General features: G+C 39.6%; 1 protein-coding gene across 6 annotated transcripts in view; it reads right to left on the bottom strand.

The window, feature by feature from the left end:
• Positions 1–6,692: 6,692 nt before the first annotated feature.
• ATP11B (ATPase phospholipid transporting 11B (putative)) overlaps positions 6,693–18,796 on the bottom strand; it is a 218,702-nt gene continuing 206,598 nt past the window's right edge. For 2 of the 6 annotated variants that reach the window (XM_089675574.1, XM_089675572.1), the window contains 2 exons: positions 18,037–18,170; positions 6,693–10,528 (listed from right to left, as the gene is read on the bottom strand). In XM_089675574.1, the coding sequence (XP_089531700.1) occupies positions 18,068–18,170 (103 nt within the window). In that variant the 3' untranslated portion in view covers positions 6,693–10,528; positions 18,037–18,067. Of the gene's footprint in view, positions 10,529–15,938; positions 18,171–18,796 lie in introns of those variants that run through there. The other 4 variants (XM_089675573.1, XM_089675571.1, XM_089675575.1 and 1 more) reach the window with 2 other exon arrangements.

The raw sequence follows: 18,796 nt of genomic DNA, 5'->3' as shown, positions 1-18,796 counted from the left end.
AGGGAATTGTGAAGGGACTGGTATACAAGAAATGGGGGGGGGGGCTGTGAAGGGAAATGGGAAACAAGAAAGGGGGGCTGTGGAGGGGACTTGGATGCAAGAAAAGGGGGGGGATGTGGAAGGGACTAGGATACAAGAAAGTGGGGGCGGGGCTGTGATGTAAGGTGAGGGTTGTTATGTGAAGGGAACGTAAATGTAAAAAGGAGGCCTGTGATGTGAAGTGGTGACAGGGGACACCAATGTGAAGGTGAGGGGAACTGTGATGTGGGGCTGAGGACACTGATGTAAAGGGGGAAGGTCTGTAATGTAAGGGGGGGCTGTGATGTGAAGGGGGACTGGGGACACTGAAAGACACTAAAGGGGGCTGTATTGTAAATGGGGGACTTTGATGTAATGGGGGACTTTGATGTAATGGGGGCTCTGCAAAGTGTGAGCTGTAATGTAAAGGGGGGCTGTATTATAAAGGGGTGTGCTGTGATGTAAAGGGTGGCTGTGTTGTAGATGGGGGCACTGTAATGGAAAGTGGGGCTGTGATGTGAAGGGAGGTGATGTAATGTAAAAGGGGTTTGTATTGTAAAGGACGGATGCTGCGATATAAAGAATGACACTGATGTAGAGAGGGGTTCTGCAATGTTAAAAGGGGACACTGAAGTAAAGGGGAGACTGTGATGTGAAAAGGGCTGTGGTGTAAAGACACAAATATAATACTCTGACCCCTGCTAGATTTTACTGACCGGAGATCTGTGAATTTTAATTCCATACCCCTGTTGTATACTATATTCATTGAAGGTGTTCTGATTTACCACTCACAGGGTTTATGTTCACTTCCTTACCAGCACAAATATCGAAGAGGTCTGTTCTTGGCAAATCAGTGTGAACTCTGATCCTATTTGGAAGTGTTGCATTTATCTTGAATATCATTTATGCCTACCAATGGTGCAATAGATCCTTTCTCATTAAATTATTTATTACATTTACACTTTAGGTGTACTTTGTTAATTTTAGCTCTTTTTGGAGTGCTGATTTTGCAGGCTGTTTTGTGCTTTTGGGCTGTTTTGCAGTTTTGGAGTTGCTCTGACCCAGTTGTCTAGCCAGCTCTGTGATGGACGATATCACAGAGGCAGTCCCAAACTTTGGAAGGATTGTGACTTGGAGGCTGGGATCCACCAAGATGTCTGACCAGCAGCTGTCTCTGCCTCTCAGTGTGCCACTGAGAGCCTAAGCCAGCCACTCACACCCCTTCCACAGCCCAGCACTCCAGTGAGCACTGAGGGAAAGAGCACAGAGGAGTGACTGATAGTCACTGCTCTCTGCTCAGTGAAGGCAGAAAATTAAGTGATCAGCGGTCATGTAACCGCTCAGTTCTCAGTCTTGAAGCTGGTTGGAGACAGCTGCAGCATTTCCCACTTCTCCTTTAAGGCTCTTGCACACCTTTCCATTCTTGGGCTAGAGAATGCACTAGGACACACGTTTGCGCTTGTTTTTCCCAACACAGCTCCTAATGAGCTATTTTGTAGTTCAATTCCACTTTAAGAGATGCCTCTTTATTGGCTAACTTAAAAAGGGTGATGATAATGAAGTCTGATGAAATTCCTCAATTGGCAAAAAAAAAAAAGATTTAAAACACTTCTAGGTTAGGCAGCCAGAGAAGGGGGCACATTTGTCAAACCACAGGGACAGCACAGTGGCTAAATGGTTAGCACTTCCGCCTGGCAGTACTAGGGTCGTTGGTTTGAATCCCAGCCACGGCACCACCTGCCTGGAGTTTGCATGTTCTCCCTGTGCCTGCGTGGGTTTCCTCACACACTCCAAAGACATGCTGGTAGGTGAATTAGTTCCTGTCTAAATTGGCCCTAGTATGTGTATGTATGAATGTGAGTTAGGGACCTTAGATTGTACACCCCTTGAGGGTTAGGCACTGATGTGAATGTACAATATATATGTAAAGGACTGCACAAATTTACGGCACTATATAAGTACCTGAAATAAATAATACACCACAGTCCAGGCTTGAGCCATATTTGACAGTTTTACATAGAACTGAATTTTCATACATCTCAAACTTTCAACTCTAAATTTATAATTCATAACTCATATGGAGGGTCTCCAAATTTCAGCCTTCCAGCATTTCAGGCTGCAAGCCCCATAAAGAATTGCAAGACTCTGACAGCCAGAGGCATTAAGCCTAATACACTCGATCATAAAATTGTCCTAAAAATCCTGTTTTTTTAAGCGATCGTATGATAATCTGATCATTAGTGCCGAGTTTTTGTCCGAAATTATTTGAAAGGACAAGCACGAAAATTTTTCTCGTAGGATACCAGATTATCCGATTTTTGTTTCATCAGTAAAGTTTTTGTCCGAAAATACAATACAAATATATTACATCATTTCCAATTTTTTTTTTCTGTTGTACAAGAATTTTCGTAACCTCTTCACTCTCGATATTAGACTAGCATGCAAAAACAAACAAAAAAAAAAAACACGGACGATCATTAGTCCACTATTCTCAACGTGTTTACGGAGCTTTGCTCTAAGTCACTGCTCTCTCTGCTCCTCCAGGGCTCACTGGTGTGCCGGGCATAAGAGGAGGCAGGCGCAGCTGCCTCAGATTCTCAGCCGCATGCTGAGAGGCCGAGCCAGCTGTCAATCAGGCAGCTTGGTGGATACTGATTAAATTGGTGATTTTTCCAGAGCCTGCAGTGGCTCTGTGACAGCTGACAAGCAGGCTATAGCCTGCTGTGTACAGATTGTACAAGGGAATTATGGACAAAAAAGACCATACTTTTGTTTTAATAATCAATAGTTATGAAACTGTGAGAAGTTACCCAGTTCAGCTAAATTGGCCACTCAACTACATCCATAAGAAATGTTTTAACGTCCAAAGGATTTGTGAATCTGTTATACAGTATCTTGTGATCCAGGCATCCCTGCCAGACATTACAGTCCAATCCCCAACTTGCACTGTAGAACACCATCAGGATATTAAAACAACAGCAGCAAGCTGATGAGGTCATCCTGTTGTAGGAGGCTGGCTGGTCCCTAGTGCTGACCTACCCTCTACAGGGAAGTGAAGGAGGCCAATAAGAGGAAAGATTTAGGTACTTGCACAAATTGAATTTGCAAACAAAAACCAAGTTAAGGGTTTATTTTCTAAATACATAACTGTAAAGAAACATAAAGTGGTTCTAAAGGCAGATTTTTTTTTTTTTTTTACCTTTTATGCATTAAGGTAACAAACCTTCTGGGTGCAGCTCCCCACTCAGCCTTCCTTATACTTACCCAAGCCCCATCCTGATCCTGCAATGTGCAGTGGGAGCCATTGTCTCCTGCTGCTCTCAATCAGATGCAAAGAGGAGAGAGCTAGGGGGGTTTGGGGCTGAGCTACGCTGTGTGTGAATGGACAATGTCCAGCCAAAGGAGCACAGCTCAGGAGTGAGCCTGCTTAAGTGCTCCCATAGCAAGATTCTTGCTATGGGGGGCACTCAGTGGGGGTGGGAGGGTTGGAGCCAGGAATGCTAGTGGGGGACCCAAAATGAAGAGGATCGTGGCTGCTCTGTGCTAAATCATTGCACATAGCACGCAAGTATAACGTTTGCTGTCTTTTTTAAAAAACTACAACCTTTTAGAATAACTTGAACTCTACGCTATTCATTTGAAATTCTCCTGGAGGTTGTTAAAAAATTATATATTGCTTTTTAACACAAATTGCTAGTCAGCCAATCACATGGCAGCAACTGCTGGTCTACTGGGATTTTTACGCAAAACCATCTAGGGTTTACAGAGAATGGTTTGAAAAAGAGAAAATATCCAGTGAGCGGCAGTTGTGTGGACAAAAATGCCTTGTTGATGTCAGAGGAAAATGGGCAGAATGATTTGAGATGATAGAAAGGCAACAGTAACTCAAATAACCATGTTACAAGCAAGGTATGCAGAATACCATCTCTAAATGCACATGTTGAACCTTGAAGCAGATGGGCTACAGCAGCAGACCACACTGGGTGCCACTCTTGCCAGCTAAGAACAGGAAACGGAAGCTATATTCGCACAGGCTCACCAAAATTGGGCAACAGAGGATTGGAAAAATTTTGCCTGGTCTGATATCTTAATTTCCCTAGAGATGGTTGTGCGTGAACATCCCAGTAGATCATCAGCTGTCGAAATACTCAGACCAGCCTGTCATGTTCAAAATCACCTAAATTCCCTTTTCTTCTGAGGCTCGGTTTGAACTTCAGCAAGTCATCTTCACCATATCCAAATACCTAAATGCAATGAGATGCTGCAAAGTGATTGGCTGATTAGCAATTAAACAGGTGTACCTAATAAAGTGGCGGGTGAGAGAGAGTGTGTGTGAGTGTGAATATATATACATACATATACACACACACACAAACACATATATATATATACACACACACACACATATTTATATACACACACACTCACATATACTCTTAACTGTAAGCTCCAAGGAGCAGGGCCCTCCTATCCCTCTTGTATTGAACTGTATTGTTGTTGTATTGTCTCCCGTTATATTGTAAAGTGCTGAGCAAACTGTTGGCGCTATATAAATCCTGTATAATAATAATATACACACACACAGAGTGCAATTTTAACCTTTAATTTGAAGCTGTCCCTGCAGTGCTCTTTTCATCACAAGATGTCCTCAGTCTTCTGAGTTGCGATGCCCAGTGTTAACCAAGAACATATTGGGATTGATTTACTAAAACTGGAGAGTGCAAAATCTGGTGCAGCTCTGCATAGAAACCAATCAGTTTCCAGTTTTTTTTTTGTCAAAGCTTAACTGAACAACATTAGCTGTCATGCACAGCTGCACCAGATTTTGTACTCTCCAGTTTTAGTAAATCAACCCTAGTGTGAATACATATGGTAGCCTGTAGCCTGCATTCAATCTAAAGCTGTGTACACACTAGATGGTTTTTTTTTTTTTTTTTGTTCAACCCATCAAGCTGAACAAAAAAAAAAAAACCTCAAGAGATCACCTTACCAATGCAAGCAAGTTTAGTGCAGCGATCTCCCCCCACTGTTCTTTTGTGTTCTGACGGGGACACTGATCTGTGCTAGCAAACATTGGTTGTGAGCGCTGATCGGATGCTGGTTTTCCAGCATGCCCATTTGAAAAAAGCCAGTTGTGAGGCCGGGTTCAGTAGAACAGACAGCTGTACACACGGGCCGAAAATCCTGCTTAACTGACTGATTTCACCCGATTTTCTGCCCCTGTGTACATGGCTTAATGGTGCAAAGAACAACACTGATGTCATCACATCAGATACACACTCTGCACCGAGGACCGCCTACCACCAGGTGGAGACCAAAGTGGGAGAGGACACAGCGCTTAATGCTACAGACCAGAAGACTTTAGAAAAAAGGATTTAAATAAAGCATTGCTGGGGAACCTTTAAGGGGAAGTGGGAATGCTCTGGCTTGATATTTTTTTTTATATCTGGCTGAAGTTGAACTTTTCATATAATTGGGAGACAATGGAAGGTGTGCTCTTTTACCTGCAACACCACTGACCATTTCGTTTAAAATAGAAATAAAAAGCAAAACATTTGTGTGTGTGTATATATATATATAAATAAAACATTATAAATACCTTTTCTTCCTCTTGTGACTACATGCCCACTATTCTCAGCAGCATAAAAGCTGGGGGAGGAGAAACTGCAGCACAATAAACTTGTCAGTGAAAGGCTGTGCAGGAAAGGTGTTTCAGTAGAGGTTTGATCATTGGAGAGCATACTGAATTCCCAGTACAGCTAGAGAACTGGCCACGCTGTGCTCTCATGCTAAGTGTGGTCAGTTTTTGATAGGAAAGCAGAGCAGACAGGCAGAAACACCACAGATTTCAAAGGAAACAATACAGAGAACAGGATACTTTTTCACACAAGTACATGGTACAGCAAGCACGTATCAGGAATATGACATGTTGGGTTTACATATTCTTTAAGATGTAGGGCTAAATCCTGGTTGCTGCCATCTGTGTTTATCAGGTCAGGCCAAGGGAAAGTGTAGCATGGCCATGTGCTTCCAACCTCATCCCAGAGGGGTGTGCTACAGTTCACTCACCATGAGGAAAGCAAAAAAATTGCTAGCAGTGAATGATGGGATTTTAACAACTTCTCTTTTAAGCCTGTAATTATGAACAATTAAAGTGTAGGTAACCTCTAACAATATTTTTTTTTCTAACGGTTTATCAAGTGGAGAAATAAAGGCTTTTCATCCAGCCAGAAATCGTGTGAGTTGATAACATCTTGTACTCTCTGCCTCTGAACTGTTTTCAGTTTAGCATCCTTTCCTGCGGACTACAAAACAGTCTCCCACCACTGTTTATAGAGGAGAGGGAAGAATTATGCTGTCCTTACACATTCCTTTTCCTAGGATGACAACGCTGCTCAGAATAGTTGTCACCCTAGGCCAGGAAGTGCAATAATTACAGCATTACCATATATTAATATGAGAAAAAGTGTGAATAAAGAAAACTAATGCAGCCACCACATCTAAGGACCAGTAAGCTGAAATAATAATTTGTTTGTCCTTTTTCGATTTGCATTGTGTATATAAAAAAAAACCCCATAAAACACCGAAATGCATACTTATTCACAAAAATAACAATTTGCTTTGACAAAGTAAACCTTACATCTGAGTAGGCACACATACACTAAAGACACACATTTTTAATTAAATTGTAAACATTTTAATAAAATAAGAAAACAGTAAACGTAATGGTTAGTCTCCAGGAATAAAATTTTTCTTTGATGCATATTTAAAGTAAAACATTAAAGGGAAGAAAACAAACGCTGCAAAACAGAGAGACATTTGCCTGAGATACACAAGGCCAATACCAGATACACAATCTGAGCAAAAGCCACATGCTTGATAGTTAAGATGTCTTTTAAAGCTGCCATTTAACTACTATAAATAGTGGATGTTTCCTTCTGTGACCCATAAAACCCAAAGTCCATGTCTAACTACTCTTATGACTTATTTGTTCATTTCTGATGTGTTACTGCACTTCGCTCCTTGCACTGTTCACTGAACAAATTAGCAATTGTTTCAAAGGTATTCATATTTAAAATGAAGGCTAGTATTTAAATAGCAGCCATACCAAACATTTGCACATTTTATAAATACTTTGAGGTCACATTCACATCACAGCAGTCCCTTGCAGTGAGCGAATACACTTTATGGCATGAATGGTTAATGCAGTCCATTCCTTACTAAGGGGCTACCAATGCAACACATCAGATGAAGAAATGTGCACAACTCTTTTCTGAAAATGCAGCACACCACAATACACAGTATGTGTGTTGTGGTGCACTGCTGTGTGTCACACTCTACTATAATGTGCATTGGGGTGCAATTCACAATGAATGGTACCACAAAGCGATGCAAGTAGAGTAGGTGCAGTGTAGCGCGTTGTGGCAACATACTTTAAAGGGTTAGTTCACCTTTACAAAAATTGCCCATGTAGGTAAGAAGTGTCCGTAGATAAAAGTAAATTGTGCCTCTGAATTAAATTAAATAATGCCCTTTCTATAGGTGTATGCCATTTCCATAGTTCATGAAGCCTGAGTGGAATACTCCCATGACATTGCTAAGTGAGGCTTAATCATTACTGCTCACCTCCACCATCATAGAAGTGAGGTTTTTCTTACTAAAACCCCCATACATAGCATGTAAGAGCTCTCTCCTGTGATGGTGGAGGTGAGCAGCAACGACTAGGCCTCACTTAGCAACGTCCTGGGACTATTCCAGGTCAGGCTTCATGAGGTAAGTAAATGGCCTACACCTATAGCAAAAGTAGTAGTCTACTTTAGTCAGAGCTGCACAGTTGTTTTTATCTTTAGATGCCCCTTATCTGCATAGGTAGTTTTTTGGGAAAGGTGAACCAGCCCTTTAACAAGTACATTTAAGGCTGCATAGCTTGAAGCTCCAAAAACACTCAAAACTTAAAAAATAATTTGTTCTCTATGGTGCCTGTTCTTGTGATCAGATGCGAACAGGAACCATAAAGAACAAATGATATTTAAAGTTTGAGCTTTTTTGGAACTTCAAGCTACAAAACACTCAAGTGTGAATGCAACCTTACACCCCGGTCACATCAAGTCTGACTTTGAAATCATGCGACTTACAGTGAAGTCGCACGATTTCAAAGTTGGGGGACATGACGATTTCAAATGAGATTTGCAAGACATCTGACACAGATGTCTATGAAAATCACATGAAAAGTAGTGCATGTACTACTTTAGAAATCGGTGCGGCTCCAAGCAAGTCGGACAATAGGGTGCGACTTGGCATATGATTTCCAAGTTGCATGGCATGAAAATCGCATGCCAAGTCGCACCCAGTGCAACTGGGGTGTTAGAGTGCATTGCGACAACACATGTGCGTACAGGCTCTTATTGTTTGAATTCTGATGAGGTTATTGCAAACGGCAGTGCAAAATGCAACAGCAAAGGGCAATGAGCCCAGGAAAGTGAGTAAACAATGGCAATCGGGAAATTAATACAGTTTTATGTTACTACTGTCAAACCAACATGAAATCCACTGCAATATTTCTATGACTTGAGGACATGTGTCAACAAGCTTTTTCTCGCTTTATATGGGATTTGCATTCCCATACAAGTCTAAGAGAATGAAAAAAAAATATTTGAATAGTTCAAAACAGGTCAGAATGAGGACAATTGCAGATCAAGTTCACTTGTCCATGAAATCTGAATGATCTCAGAAGTATCTCAAACTGATGTCATTAATACAAGCCTAAAGCTCTTCAACAGTTTAAAATGTCTTGGCAGCATACTGGCAAGATATATCTGGAAAGCGGTGCAAGTTACTTAAGAAAGACCTTTGAGGCTTTCCCAACTGTTTTTACCAGCTGATCAAATTAGATAACCAATTCCAAAACTTTAGTAGGAGGAATCTGCAATTGTACACTGAAAATTGTCAATTTCCCTTTTTGGATTTGTCTTTCAAGAACCAGCTTACCTGTAATGCTAGCCATACATGCATGGATTTCTCTCAATCAGCGTCTAGAGTAAACAAGTGAAAGCTAATAGATTCCTTGTGGCTATTGTACTGAAGCACCCGAGAGACCAGTGGAAGCTTGAATACCCAGTGACTGCATCTGAAAGAATACAGTCACTGTTCGGCCAACAATTTTCCATTCTGTTTCTTCGAATTTTCAGTCTATCAAGCTGGTTGGTGCTGACAGTGACACCCACAGCTCAAGTTTTGCCCAAATCAGCACAAATTCTCTAGTATATGGGGTTATTATTTTAATGCTCTTCCTGGACAATCAGCTCATAATTTCTATGCTTTTTAGGTAAAGCTGGAATTCAGCCACATTTTAAAATGTGCCAGATGACTATAAATTAAGCCCAGCAAGGTGCATGCCACCTTGTGGACTTATCTCTAAATTACAACTATCATTTTTAATGAGCACCAGGAGCATAGTTATCGTTCTACTCTCTGCGCTCCATTTCTGGATCTTCTGGTCTCAGGTGCTGCAGAGTCATATGCAACCAACCACCTTTCTCTTTCCCCTGTCCTATCACAGAGCACTTTTTATTATGTGAACCCATTCACAAAATACAAAGCCTTCTGTAAAGAGACAGATGAGGAGGGCAGCATTTTTCCTATCAGAATGCTGGGAGTTTAATGATGACTATACTCCTGGCACTCAGTAAAATGATCAGTTGCAAATAAAAGAAAAAAGTCCATGAGGTGGCACGCACCTTGTAAAATGTGCAGGCTTACTATTTATTAAGTCTAACAAAGTGGCTGAATTCCTGGAGAACAGCTTAAAAGGTTATGTATCTGTGGAGACAAGTCAAACCTTGAAGAAAAATGCCACAATATGCCTATGTTTGGTTTTGAACACATTTTTTGCACTTTTTATAATAAACGTGAATAAAATACTGTTTTCGAATTAAAAAATGGAGCTGATGCTACAGAACCATTGCTTTTATACCAATCTTAAAATAAAATTACCTATGTCAATAAATTATAGTAACTTGACATACATTCTGTATATCTGCCAACATACAGTGAAACCATTGTATTGCATGTTGCAGTGGATTGCTCATTAAGCTTAAGAATTACAGTGAAAAAGTTGATTTGATCACAGGAACTAGGGTACACATTTCAAAGAATAGTCATTGTATGAAACAAATGCCAACAAGGTTCCATTTTCTTAAAGTGCAGGCACATGCAACGGACTGAGAACACCTTCACAGGCATGACAAAACCTGATTTATCTATGGTACTTCTTGAACCCTAAAATGTATAAAAGGAAATTATCCAATGTTAAAGTGACATCTAGCTGAGGTTTGTTTCTGTAAGAAAATATATTAAAGTTCAATAAATATGGATAAGGCCCTATACAGGAGACCTGGCATTGCATTTAAACAAGTGGGGTGTGCCCTTTTAGCATGATGTTGAGTCCATGGCCGAAAGAGTCAAGATGCTTCTGTCATTCGAGTAGTAGGGATCCATTTCACTCCAAGATCTAAAGCAATAAAAAGAAACAAATGGGCAAACTAGAAACCTCTTATATCAACAGAAATGCTATTCAGTGTCTCCTGGTCTTCTCATCTGGCAAAGAAACCACGAATACTGCAAATACATTATCAGTTCTATGTTCATTAAAGGTCTAAGTGCATAATTTCAGAGAAAACCAGTCAAAACATAATACTCAGCAGCATTCAGAAATTCTGATTCAGCCATTAGTGATGTTTGTTTTAGATGTTTCCTAGACTCTACCTATGAACATCCAGGGATATCTGGTTTAAAATAATCTGACTGAAGTGCCTCTTAAATGTTACAAATGTCTGAATAGATATATGATATTTCCAATCAGGTCTACCTGTCAGTATTTCAGGGGGACCTGATCAGACAGTCTATTCACCCCTATGGGTGAGTGTAAATGGATTTGTGCCTGTTCACACCTGCCTACCTCTGATCTGGTCTTACAAAAAACGTAAGAGGATCTGTCCTCCATCTAGGCAGATCAGATTAAAGAGCAGTCAGGTGTAAATGGATAGCGGAGTCCATTTACTCCTGGCCCATAGACCAGAACAGGCTGTGTCCATGTTTATGTATCTGCCCACTCTGCGATCTGCAGGGGATCAGTGTACAGATCCCCTGCTGATCAAAACAGAATCTGCCCCATCTGAAAGGTGAAAGGGGTTTTACCCAGTGTTTAGGAATAAAGAATAAGTCAGTGTAAACATTACTGCTTTCTGTAAAATCGTGGTCATCAAGCATAAACATGCCAGCACACAAGCGAATTATAAATAAAGGTTCATTTACACCTAACTTGCAGATAATTGGCCTGGATGTGGGTCGCTTAAATCCCTACTCAATTATCAGCTTGCCTTTGGTTCACAAAGTTTGGCATAATTGGTTGTACTTGCATCTATACGTACATATAGTGTGCCTTTTCATTGTCCCTTTTCACAGTCCAAACATGAAGCGGGATATGAAATAGTCTGTCTGTACACATCTGATTTACACCAAAGTTCAATCATTTGTACCTTGATTCCACTGTGTGTGCACTTTTAGATATTTGGTAATCGTGGATAATGGCTTTATAATTTGTAGGTAATATAGGGGACGTCACTCCAGTAAAATATACATTTTTACCAATATTCTAATAATGAATTCACCTTTACCCTTGCCAGGTAATGCAATGAGAAAAATAGACATGCCTTGGGCATGTGCCTTAACAGATGCTGCCATTATTCTTTACGTCTCCTGACATACGCCAGATTTCTAATCAGGATCAGGGCATCAGAGAAAAGAATCCCTGTGCAGCATTTTCTGGCTGCATTATTATTGATACATGGAGGGCAGGGAAGGGAAGCTAGTTGATTCAATTTTCTAATCAGTCGAAAGGCAAACTTCTGAGTACAGTACTGTTTCTAGCTAGAATTTATGATCATTTTCACTAATTTCTATTTTTACAAGAGGTTTATGGTTCTGTGGAAATTGCTGGATTATCAGTGTTAATGAATAGATGCTATTGCACACTGGCACCAAACAAATGACCTAAAAACTGTTCAAGGAAGGCTCCTGGCAGGTGTGTAAAAAAGACAGAATTCTACAAGGACTGGGCGAGTAGAGCGGTGGACAGTGATCTCTATAACACATTCAACTAAAGGGATGATTTTACTGCGCTACTTTTACTACAATATTATTGTTTCTATGAATAAACCTCAACTTCTGCTGCAATATTTGTTTCCTTAAGAAGGAAGCCATGCAAAGGTTTTCTGTTAATATGGATCATGTGCTAAAGGGCATAGAAAGTTAACTAAATAAAGGTGGCGTATGCAATGCATAATTTAGTGTTAACATTCCTATCTGAAACTAGCGCTTTAACCTTTTTTGGCTTTGAGTTTCCTGCTAGCAAGTGCACCATCATGTGCTTGAACTCCACCTTTGTATTTAGTAGGATCCACAAATACACCTTTATCCCTCCATAAAAGGCTCAGTGAAGCATCTAGATAACATACATTTTAAATGCCTGTGTGTCCACTACTTAAACCTCACATTTTTACAGAAAACTCTCTATATCTCTGGTGTCTACACAACACTTAAAGGAAGACAGCTGTACTTGGCAATATTTATCCTTTAAATTAAAAATCAATAACATTGTTGATTAGTGCTAGTAATCACAGGAGATGGAAAGATCCTCTTCTTCACACCATTTGGACTTGTGCTTTATTAAAGCATAATTTTCATTAAAAACTGAAAAGCTGACCATACACTACATGAATTTTGGCCAGTTCCTGAGGCATTTTTGTTTGTTCAGCCCACAGGCTGATGGACTGCTTTAAGTGGTTGTAAAGGCTGAAAGCTTTCTTTTTACCTTCCTGCATTCTATGCAGACAGGTAAAAAAAAATAAACTTTCACTATGCAGCTCCCCCCCCCCAATACTTACCTGAGCCTGATCCCAATCCAGCTGTGTGCACAAGAGCAGCTGCTGTTCCAGCTCTCTGCCTCCTCATTGGCTCATGGTGGGAGCCATTGTCAATCACAGCCAGTAAGGAGGGAGCAGGGGACGGGGCAGCCAGTGTCTATGGATGCAGCCAGTGGAGCTCAGGAGGAAGCCCGCATGATTCCCCTCCCCCCCCAGCAAGCAGCTTGCTAGGGGGTACTCAAAGGGGGGAGGAGCAGCGGTGGAGGACCCAAGAAGAGGAGGATTGGGGCTGCAGTGTGCAAAACCATTGCACAGAGCAGGTAAGTATAGCATGTTTGTTATTGAGAAGTAAAATTGAGCCTGTATTATCACTTTAAGAAGAGGCTCTGACAATACTCCTGAAAAATTGTTTGCTCAAAGCCAGCCAGACACCTCTTTACAAGACTGAGGGCTGCCTTTTTTTTCTTTTGCATAAAAATACATGTTTTAATGGAAAAAAAACTGTCTATGTTGCATGATGCTTGCACAGCTGTTTTTTTTGTAACTTTATTGCTATCACAAAGTCGTAAACAAGCCCCCTGTCACAGCTATGGGCTGTGACAGGTACTCTTTGTAGAGACATCAGGGGTCTTTTAGACCCCTGATGTCTCCTTTGCCCTCCAAGGCCGCTGATCATGTTTAACTTTCCAGTCTGATTGCCAGCTTTAAAAAAACCGTACCAGGATCATGGTTGCAACCATAATGCTGGTAGAACCGCTTGCTGTCCAGGAAGTTTATATGCATATGCTAAACGGAAAGTTGTTAATCTTCTGTAAACTGTAGTAACCCTAATCATTAGTGTTTTTGAATTAGTTTTTACCATCTATAGATCAGCTGCATACACTATTGGGCCAATGTGAGTAGTTATCAGAGACTAACAGGTAAATGTGTAGAAGGGTGCTTTTTCTAGACAGGAAGATATTGATTAGAATTTACGTAGACCCAAACAGAAGTATTTGAATGCATTTGTAAGCAAACAGGAATTTAAAAGGACTATTCCACCACATATGCAAAGAAGAGATTTTTTACTCACCATAAAATCTTTTTCTCCAGTCATTCATTAGGGAACACAATGGTTGGTACTTGTGTCATAATGAATGCTGGAAGAAAATGAGTCACCAGGAAAATTATGGGACTGATGCTTAAAGTGCCAAGTAGATAAATTAAACACTTCATAAATAGGCTTGCAGTGTAACATGCTGATCTATGCTTCTCAGCTCCAAAAGAAGTCACTCTAGGGCCTGGAAAATGATACTAGTTGCTTGCTGCTGAAAGATAAAGCCACTTGCTGGCAATCAACCCATTTGCAGAACACCAATGATCATATCATTCAGTAACAAGTAATTAGAACATCCTGTGTAACGGATACCTTATACTCTGCTGATATCAGCACCTTCACAATGGAGGTCTAATTTAGCTAGGTTTCACTACAGGCACATAGGTTTTCAGGAAGAGAGTGACACCATATGCATAAAAGTGATGGTGGTGGAGGAATAGTGCTTTAGCTTAAGTTATCTTCAAACATTAGTGCATACATCAGTCAAAATAATGTAAAAAGCAGAAATAAATGGGCATTTTCAGGATGAATATAAAATAAAACTCCTGTAGGAGACCCAAGTGATAACGTTCCCCACCTGCACCTACTAGTAAGAAATTGTGGATCTTTGGCAATGCATAAAGTACGTTTTGAGACATAACAGTGGTCACATTCTCAGTTAAAGTGGTGCAGCAAAGGGCACTAGGGCAATTCTATAAGGAGTAACATTTTATTTTAACCTGGAAATCTCCATCAAGTGTTTTTTGCACAAAGGGAGCTGGTTTTCCTAGTAAAGTACTTCATAATCCTTAGCTAATTAACATGTCAGCGTATGATTAAGTATGGATTATAATACTGTCTAGGATAAAACAAAAGCAATCACCAATTTCATTATCACAGTGCAGAGAATCCTTGTCCCAGTTTGAGAAAGAAAAGACAGATTTACTTGTGCATAGGACAAAGTTATAGAAATTATAGAATGATTAATAAACACCATATACCACCCAGGATTAATGTGTACATGATAAAGTTGAGATTTTTCTGTAATTGTCAGCTGTGGATTCCAAAGGAGAAAGCAGTGCTGCTTAATATCTATGTAAGCCATGCATGTATTTGACACCTTTTTTTATCAAGATCTTTATGAACAAATGAGCTCAAGATGATAGAATGACACCCAACACACAAATAAAATATTTTACAGCTACTCAATGAGTTAGTATTCTAAGCCACTACCTTCATATCAATTTCTATGCATAAAACACCATCATGCATCATAGATTAAAATATCGAACAATGCAACATATGTGGTATCAATTAAAAATACACGCCATCAGAAAAGATTATAAATGACCATGTAAACAATCTATATTACAGTTGGTTCTCTGACACATTCTGATTTTTGCATCATCGGTCAGAAGCAATCTGTCACAGCCAATCGACTTACCAGTGTCAAAATTGACTGACAGCTCACTAAACCAATAAAATGAAAGGTCTGTGGTTTACAATTTCCATAGTTTTAGTTGCATTGAATCATATTGATATGTGCATGGTCACATTTAACTCATCTGTTTGCAAAAAAAACAAACATTTAAAAAAGGCAGTCAGTATGAAGGCATCAAATAGTATAAAGTTTTCTAGAAAAACAAGCAGTGCTGTTTGTATATTTTGTTGTACTAATTCAATAAATGTTTCCGATAAAGATTTCTAGAAAAGCTTGAAAAACATATCACTAGTCAGAATGATTTTTCATTACAGGAGAAAGTGTGGCTTAGGATAATGACTCAAGTAGCAATGTTTTAAGCTAATTAAGGCACCAAACAAAATTGTTCATAGTAGGTAAAATCCCATCAGAAACCAAGAAGCAAATCAGTAAAAGAAAGATTACATATCCCGCATTCCCAGTTGGCAAAACAAAAACAGCATTTGTAATTTTGCAAAGGATGCATTTATTTATGAAAATGGAGATATCTCATAAGAATGCTAAAAAAATTACAATTTGTTTATAACATGGTCTTTATAAATATTTACTCTTTTGATGCTTTGAGCTACACACAGACACTTAAAATAGAAATATGTATTTTATACTTTGCCATTTATGTTCTAAATATAAAATAAAAGAAATTTGCATATTGCTCCATTTGAAACATACATTAAAAACAAAAAGAACAGAGCTAGCATGAAAATGTTCTCCCATCTTTGGAACACAGTTAATGTGTCTATTTTGTTGTTTGATGCAGTAGTTAGTAGATATCCAACTTTCTGCTAGTTTTTGACTAATGTGGCATTACAAGGCAGGGCAAGGAGATAATCAGCTATTGCCTTTGCAGTAAGTTCAAGTATGTGTTATGGCTAACGGATAGCCATCATGTCTATGAATCGCTCACACAGACAACTGCATTCCATACTACCAAGAATTCTACCACAGCAACAAGCACATTTGGATCACTGGCAAAATGTATGCCTCAATAACACATATATTCATATGGAATCATCAGGGAAAAAAAACTCTTTACTAAAATTATCCTTCTGCCTTGCCTTAGAATTTTTATTTTTTTAAGGTAGGAGGGCTTTATATGTAACTCGTTGTACCCAAACCTGCATTACATTAGAATATCTTATTAGTCAAAAAGACTTACATGTATTTTTAATGTAGGAGGGATTTATATTTAACTTTGTACCCAAACCTGCATTACATTATTTTGAACTTAAGCTGAGGTTTTCCTCCCCACGTTCCCCTGCTTCTTATGGTACATATCTAAAAGACAAGTCACAGCTCAGGTAGTACGGTGCAGGAGCATTAGAGGAGGAAAGTTTAGGTTTGGGAGTTTCAGTTGGTGCACTGTAGATGAATCAGTTTAACAACCCTGACTGGCCTTAAAGCTGGCCATACACTTATCAAAATTCAGGTAGTTCAGCAGGGACTGGCCAAATTTTGATGAGGATGTGGCCATCCCTGCTTGAGAGACGTCCATCTTTTGACGGACTTCGTTCAAAGGGACCAGTTGGAAAATGTTCCTCAATCAGCTGCAGTCACTGTCTGAATACAATGTCCTAACAGGGATGGGGATGCTCCATCCACCTTGTTTGTGTGGATGGATGAATCTTATTTTTTCTTTTTCGTTCAGCCAACTCTAACCATGTATGGCCAGGTTTAGTCCTCCATCCATACATTTGTCATATCACAAAATGGCTGCCTCAACAGTGTTTGTGAACCAGAGACTTAACTCCTGCTGGGGAATATTCAACACTTTCATAGTGGGAACACTAAGGGATACACATCAAAGGCCTTTACCCCTAAACTGAGTAAAAGTGTATGGCATAATTCAATAGCTTAAGTGTTTTCCAACATTTGAATACCACACTTACCAGAAAGAAATTGGAAATCATTCTTCTGTGTACATAAAATCAGAAATATGTGTGTGAACTGGACAGAGGACATTGCAAGACTGTACAGAAAATGGTGATAGACAAAAGACTTAAACCAACAGATAAACCCAGCATAAATATTTTTGGTAAGCAATTTCTGGGAAGGAAGGCAGTATTAAAAAATAAGCCACCTTCATTTTGGGACATATGCTGAAAAAGACATTTTCTATCATTTAAAAGGCGCATGCCCAAAAGTTCAAATGAAAATCCCAGAAATCAAATGATCACATAAAGAGGTTACCCGATACTGAATTACGTAGACAAGATGCTAGCAAAAGGAAAAAGAGGAAAAAAGCCAGACAAATAAGACATGTACAACAAAGATGCATCATACAAAAATATACAGAAGACATAGGAAATTAAACAAGAGAAAGAAAAGTTCATCAATGCATGTTGATCCATCTTGGTTCTTAATGACCTAGGAGTATTTAAGCCCCGAGAGAGAGAGAGAGAAGTAAAGAGAGAAATAGAGAGAAAGAAATGGAGAGAGAGAGAGAGAGGCCTTTCTCTTAGTCATCTAAAGCTGCAGGCTCATCGTTTTCCAGTTTATAGGAGAATCGTTGGCAGCAAAGGGTATTTAGAGAAGTTCCACACCTGGCGACCCGTGGAGCTGTGCAGCGGCCCATCACTCGTTCCAGCAGTCTTCTAACAGGCACGCATGCTGTCTCCCCGCTGGTGTAGCAGCACATTGAGTCCAAGCAGTTGATACCTGATCCTGTCTCAGCAAGCTGAGGAGGAGATAGAAATATGACAGCAAGGCATTGTTACAAGTGCATTTACACCATAATCAGAGAAACATTTATGAAATGATGTTTCAGTCGAAAGAGAAAGTTAGAGATGCTGAAGAAAAGAAAAAAATACAACGGACATGTAGAATATGTTAGCATCTTTTAAAATATGTACAGAAATGATTACTAAATCCTTAAACCTACACTGCTGGTAAGAGCACCCATCTGTAAAGTCTGACAGTCATGTATGCTACAGTGCAGTGCACTGTATCATTATCTGAATCCAATGAGGGTTAGATGGTATTTCAAAAGACACATGTATAAACACACAATGAGCCTAATAAAGTACCCATTGCAAATAGTCTTACTTGAGGGATGAGAGGCCCAAACAAATTAACTGTACTCACCACAGTTGTTCACTAACAATTCAGAACAAAGACCCAGCTCAACAAACAATTTTTTACATACAAAGGTTAAGCATTAAAGTGACACTAAACTATAGCCTATTTAGCCCTCCTAGCTGTTATCTGGGACTACAAAATGATTAGCTTTTATGTTGGGGGTAGGTGGATCTGAGTAATTTAGAAAAAGAAAAAATTAGAAAAGCTGATACCACTAGTCCACAA

This window comes from Staurois parvus, unplaced genomic scaffold (assembly GCF_062004578.1).
Source record: "Staurois parvus isolate SC_StPar_1 unplaced genomic scaffold, SC_StPar_1.0 ptg000155l, whole genome shotgun sequence".
NCBI lineage: Eukaryota > Metazoa > Chordata > Amphibia > Anura > Ranidae > Staurois > Staurois parvus.
The sequence above is the reverse complement of the archived record's forward strand: the minus strand, read 5'-3'. Positions and strand labels throughout refer to the sequence as shown.